Source organism: Thamnophis sirtalis, unplaced genomic scaffold, assembly GCF_051295495.1.
Source record: "Thamnophis sirtalis isolate CommonGarterSnake01/CBP01778 unplaced genomic scaffold, rThaSir2_p1.2 scaffold_12, whole genome shotgun sequence".
Lineage (NCBI taxonomy): Eukaryota > Metazoa > Chordata > Lepidosauria > Squamata > Natricidae > Thamnophis > Thamnophis sirtalis.
This window is the reverse complement of record NW_028261392.1, coordinates 16,587,745-16,593,073: the sequence shown is the minus strand read 5'-3', so window position 1 is coordinate 16,593,073 and position 5,329 is coordinate 16,587,745. Positions and strand designations below refer to the sequence as shown.

Here is a 5,329-nt window from a genome sequence, read left to right as displayed (position 1 = left end):
CGCAACAATAACAACAACCACCACAACCACAACAACCCGAGAACGAGCCAGCCAGCAAGCCAGAAAACGGCAGGAAGATGCCAAACGCAGCGTGAGGGACATTCTGCCCTGCAAAAAAAGCGGGAGGGGAAGCAAGACGTGGAAAACTGGCGCGCGGTCTAATTACCTGCGAATCGCTAGTCGCTTGACTCCTGACACTAATTCGAGTCAAGCCCCGCTGGGATTCCGCAGGCGCACTTCTTTGCTTCCCCACCTCCCTCCCCGCCACTGGCGAATGTACTCGGCTCCACGCGCGACGCCTGCCGGAGCAGTGGAAGGAGCGAGGCAGGCTCAACTTTTCATTCCGAAAAGGAGGAAAGGGAAGGCGCGTCGGAGGGCGATGGACGACCCAGGCTCCCATTTTCCTTCCAAACTTGCCCTGAATTGATCGCTTTCTTGTCCGCGCCTTTCTAACTCGCTCGCTCGCCTGGATTCTCCCGTCCCTCCACCTCTCTCTCTCTCTCCTCCCGCCTCCCCCCTTCCTCCAACATTCCCCCAGCAGATGGATTTTTGCCACTGCGGCTCAGCAGAGGGTGTCAGATCTTCCTGAGTGCGCCAGGCTCGAAAGAGCACACACAACCTCCGAACAACTCCTGCCTTTCCGAGGAGCGTGGAGGAGCGAGGAAGTGAGTACACCATGAAAAGAAGGGGACGAAAGGCGGAGAAAGGCGGAGAGCAGCAATGACGGAAAGGCAGTAGAGAGAGACGGAGAGGTGGGGGAAAAGATTGTGTGTGTGTGAGAGAGAGAGAGAGCGAAGGCAAGGGAGGAAAGCGTGGACAGAAGCAAAACCGCAGCGATATGCAGAATTTTCGCAGCGCCATTGGTTCGGCAGCCCGCCGTGAGGCTGGGGCGTGATTTCAGCACCAAGGGGAACTGGACAGCACCCAAAGGGCTTCTTCCGGCCACCCGGCGTCGACCACAGCAGCAGCGGCGAAGGGCCGGCTTTGCGCGCTCCAGAGAGAGAGAGAGAGAGAAAGAGAGGGAGGCAAGGTCAGTCCGAAGCCAAGCCATGCGCCCGGCCAGCGATCTTCTCCCACCTCCGTCCCTCCAGCCCTGCCACCCTCCTGCGGATGCAGCAGCGGCCTCTTCTCCCGCCGATTCCTAGCGAGACCGTCCCTTAAAGCCCAGCAGCTCGAGGAGATCGACTTTGCTTCGGTGGGGGTGGGGTGGGGGTTGCTTTGGGGTCGGGGGGACGACGACGACGAAGAAGGGGGGAAGCCACCGAAGGGGAGTTGATGAAGCGGGAGGGGGATTCAACTTTTCTCCTCGTCCTTCTTTTTTTTCCTCTCCTTCTTCTTCTTCTGTTTTCCCCGGGTGTATCTGGAGACTTTGTGGATATGATCCCTGACTGGAGTCCGGGCTGTTGCAGTATTTGCGGGGGGAGAGAGAGCTGAAAAAAAAAAAAGGCGACCGAACCCGTGCCACTCAACCTCTCCCCCCTCACTGCATTCCCCTTTCGCCAAGACAACTGTGTATTTTTTTTAAAAAAACTTCTATCTTTTTTCCTTTTTTGCCTCTCCCATCACCACCACCAAACCTTTCCTCCCCCCCTCTCCCCCCCCCCCCTCTAATTTTTGACGATGGTTCGGACATTCCGTGCCTGGAAGAAACTTGACTGGGCTCCAGCTTGAGAAGAAGCCTTTTTTTTTTTGCCTTGTAGTTTTTTTTTCCCCCCTCTGTGCGTTTCAGCTCGGGAATGACTCGCTGGGTGTAAAAATGCTGCTTTGGATCCTCTTGCTGGAGACGTCTCTTTGTTTGGCTGCCGGGAATGTTACGGGGGACGTTTGCAAAGAGAAGATCTGCTCGTGCCCCGAGATCGAAGGCGACTTGCACGTCGACTGCGAGAAGAAGGGCTTCACCAGCCTGCAGCGTTTCTCGGCCCCCACGTCCCAGTTCTACCATTTGTTCCTGCACGGCAATTCCCTCACGCGCCTTTTCCCCAATGAGTTCGCTAACTTTTACAATGCAGTCAGTTTGCACATGGAAAACAACGGCTTGCACGAAATTGTGCCGGGAGCTTTCCTGGGGCTGCAGTTGGTGAAGAGGCTGCACATCAACAACAACAAGCTGAAGTCTTTTCGCAAGCAGACTTTCTTGGGGCTCGATGATCTGGAATACCTCCAGGCTGATTTTAATTTATTGAGGGATATTGACCAAGGAGCCTTCCGGGACTTAAACAAGCTGGAGGTGCTGATTTTGAACGACAATCTGATCAGCATCTTACCTGCCAACGTGTTCCAGTATGTGCCGATTACCCATTTGGATCTACGAGGTAACCGCCTGAAAACCTTGCCTTACGAGGATGTTTTGGAACAGATCCCAGGCATTGCTGAGATCCTGCTGGAGGACAACCCTTGGGACTGTACCTGCGATCTACTCTCCTTGAAAGAATGGCTGGAGAACATCCCCAAAAATGCTTTGATCGGCCGGGTGATTTGTGAAGCTCCCACACGTTTGCAGGGGAAGGATTTAAACGAGACAACCGAACAGGAGTTGTGCAGGAAAACCCGGGTAGATTCCAGCCTTGCAGCTCCCCCTGCAGAAGAGGAGACTTGTGATCCTGGCCCCATTCCCACTCCTTTTAAGATCCATGGCAAGGAAGATGCTGCCACGCCAGGTTCTGCCCCTCATGGAGGTACCAAGATCCCAGTCAATTGGCAAATCAAATCCAGACCTACAGTGGCCAGCTCAATCCACACCATGAAAGGCAAGTCTTCCAGCAGCACTCCCTGCCCTGCCACCTGCACTTGCCACCAGATCCCTGGAGGGTTCAAGGTAAACTGCAATGATGGCAACATCAGCAGCCTGGTGGACCTGAAACCTAAGCCATCCAACCTCCATGAACTCTTCCTAAGGGGCAACAAGATTCACACCATTCGCAAGTCCCATTTTGTGGATTATCAGAAACTCAACCTATTGGACTTGGGCAACAACAACATTGCCACTATGGAAAACAATACTTTCAAAAACCTGCTGGAGCTGGTGTGGCTCTACATGGACAATAATTATTTAGACATACTCTCTCGAGAGAAGTTCAACGGTTTGCAAAACCTAGAATACCTAAATATGGAATTTAATGTCATCCAACTCATCCAGCCAGGGACCTTTAATGCCATGCCTAAACTGAGAGTACTGATTTTGAACAACAATCTTCTGAGGTCTCTGCCAGTTGATGTTTTTGCTGGAGTCTCCCTCTCTAAGCTCAGCATCCACAACAATTACTTCCTTTATCTGCCAGTGGCAGGAGTGCTGGATCAGCTCACCTCCATTACCCAAATAGATCTGCATGACAACCCATGGGACTGCAAATGTCCAATTGTCCCTTTCAAACAGTGGGTGGAGATGCTGAGGCCAAAGGTGATGATGAGTGACTTAAGGTGTGAGACCCCAGAAGAGTTCTTCAAGGAGGACTTTGAATCTCTGTCCAATGAGGCCATTTGCCCTCAGCTCAAAGTCATGCCCACTTTGACTTCCACCCATAAGAACAGCACTGGCTTGGCAGAGACTGGGACTCACTCTAATTCCTACTTGGAGACTAGTAGGGTCTCCATCTCAGTGCTGGTGCCTGGCCTTTTGTTGGTGTTTGTCACCTCTGCCTTCACCGTGGTTGGCATGCTCGTCTTCATCCTGAGGAACCGGAAACGCTCCAAAAGGAGGGATGCCAACTCTTCTGCCTCAGAGATCAACTCTTTACAGACAGTATGTGACTCCTCCTACTGGCACAATGGACCCTATAGTACAGATGGAGCCCACAGAGTGTATGACTGCGGCTCTCACTCCCTATCAGACTGAGACTACAAAATTCAAAGTTTAAAAAAAAAAACATGTAACATCTGTGTATGGGCAATCAGTTCAACTTTCAGCAGCTAGCAACCTCAACTTCCCTTCGGTGGTTCAGAGCTTTCTTTTCCCCTGATCTGTGCATTCTGCCCATCTTGTCCGCTGATGTGAATTGGACCACAGGAAGGGAATGGGGCTTAGCTCACTTAAAGCTACCTTCTGGTGAAAAACACCTACCCGCTCACCAAACCTGGGCCAGGACGATGAGTGGAGGCCTGCCTTTTTTTAAAGTATTGTTATTATTTTGATTTTTTTTTAATTATTATGTTTTGCCTAGCCTCAACCTGAGGTTGTGTAAACTCTACACTGTATAACCAGTGGGAAAGAAATAAATAGATCCAACCGAAAGGCCAAGATTGGCTTCCTATTGCAGCAAGAGAAAGAGGGTGAATGCACTCTCCTGCAGGTTGATTCCTAACCGATTGTGGATTTATATTGGCCCTTATGTGTGGTGGGGGAACAGAAGCTCTTGCTTGTGCCCTCCCTGTTGTGAACAAGGCAGGAGAGCCCAGTTGCACGAAGGCATGAATGTAATTGTAAATAGAATAACTCTGATCTAGAACAAACCAACCCAAGTTGCTGCATGGTTCGCATGGATACAAAACCACCCAAGGGACGCTTCGGCCCCCCCAAAAGGAAGCTGCGTCCAGTTCACCTCGTCCTCCCTCTTCCCCTCCCCATAAGTTCCATCGTATCAAAACTTTCTATATACAGATACAGTATAATAAGAATAAAAAAGAAAGAAAGTGCCATTTCGCCATTATTTTTGTGTGATTGATAGGCAGTAGAGATCATCCTTTTACTGTGAAAAAAAAAAGAAAGAAAGAAAAGAAAAACCAGGAAAATTGTAAAGGTTTTATTTAAGACATGTTTGCATGGTTTATATCCTCCTGGTTTAGTTTTTTGCATTTTGGGCTGGGGGGGGAGGGGCGGGGGAGGAATTTACTTTCATGGGGAATTTCCCCCCCTTCTCTTTAGGGAGGGAGGAGGGGATGAATTTGCTTCTGTTTTTTTTTTTTAAAGCTTCTTTTGGAAACTGACATCTCCAGAATCCCTTTCCATCTGAATGTAAAGCAAGTACCCTAGAGGTATTTTTCTCTGTTGATCAATATGTTATTCCTTGGATTTTGTCTCGTTTTTTTGGCTTTGGTTGGTTTTTTAAAAAAAATAAAAACGAAAACAGAAACAGAACCAAACCAAACAGAACCGAAAGCCTGGAGCAGTTAAGCATGAGTAGTGAATGCCACTTGAATGCTTAAGTTGCGGAGATGAATGAAAGGAGGTTTTTGTGTTCTTGTAAATCAGACTCTGGGAAATATATCTATATATCTATATACACATAATACTATTTGGAGAAAAATATGAGCTGAAGTTAAAAGAAAAAGCAAGCAAGACTTACTAATTCTATTCAAGGATTTTATAATGGCATATTTTTTCAGTATTAAAGTG

The 5,329-nt window shown here is 49.2% G+C and overlaps 1 protein-coding gene across 1 annotated transcript; it reads left to right on the top strand.

Moving 5' to 3' along the window:
• The first annotated feature begins 1,651 nt into the window (after nucleotides 1–1,651).
• On the top strand, nucleotides 1,652–4,532 carry SLITRK1 (SLIT and NTRK like family member 1). Its single transcript, XM_087726285.1, has one exon. It carries the CDS (start codon nucleotides 1,757–1,759, stop codon nucleotides 3,830–3,832), a length of 2,076 nt encoding a protein of 691 aa, XP_087582411.1. The 5' UTR covers nucleotides 1,652–1,756; the 3' UTR covers nucleotides 3,833–4,532.
• Nucleotides 4,533–5,329: the final 797 nt, after the last annotated feature.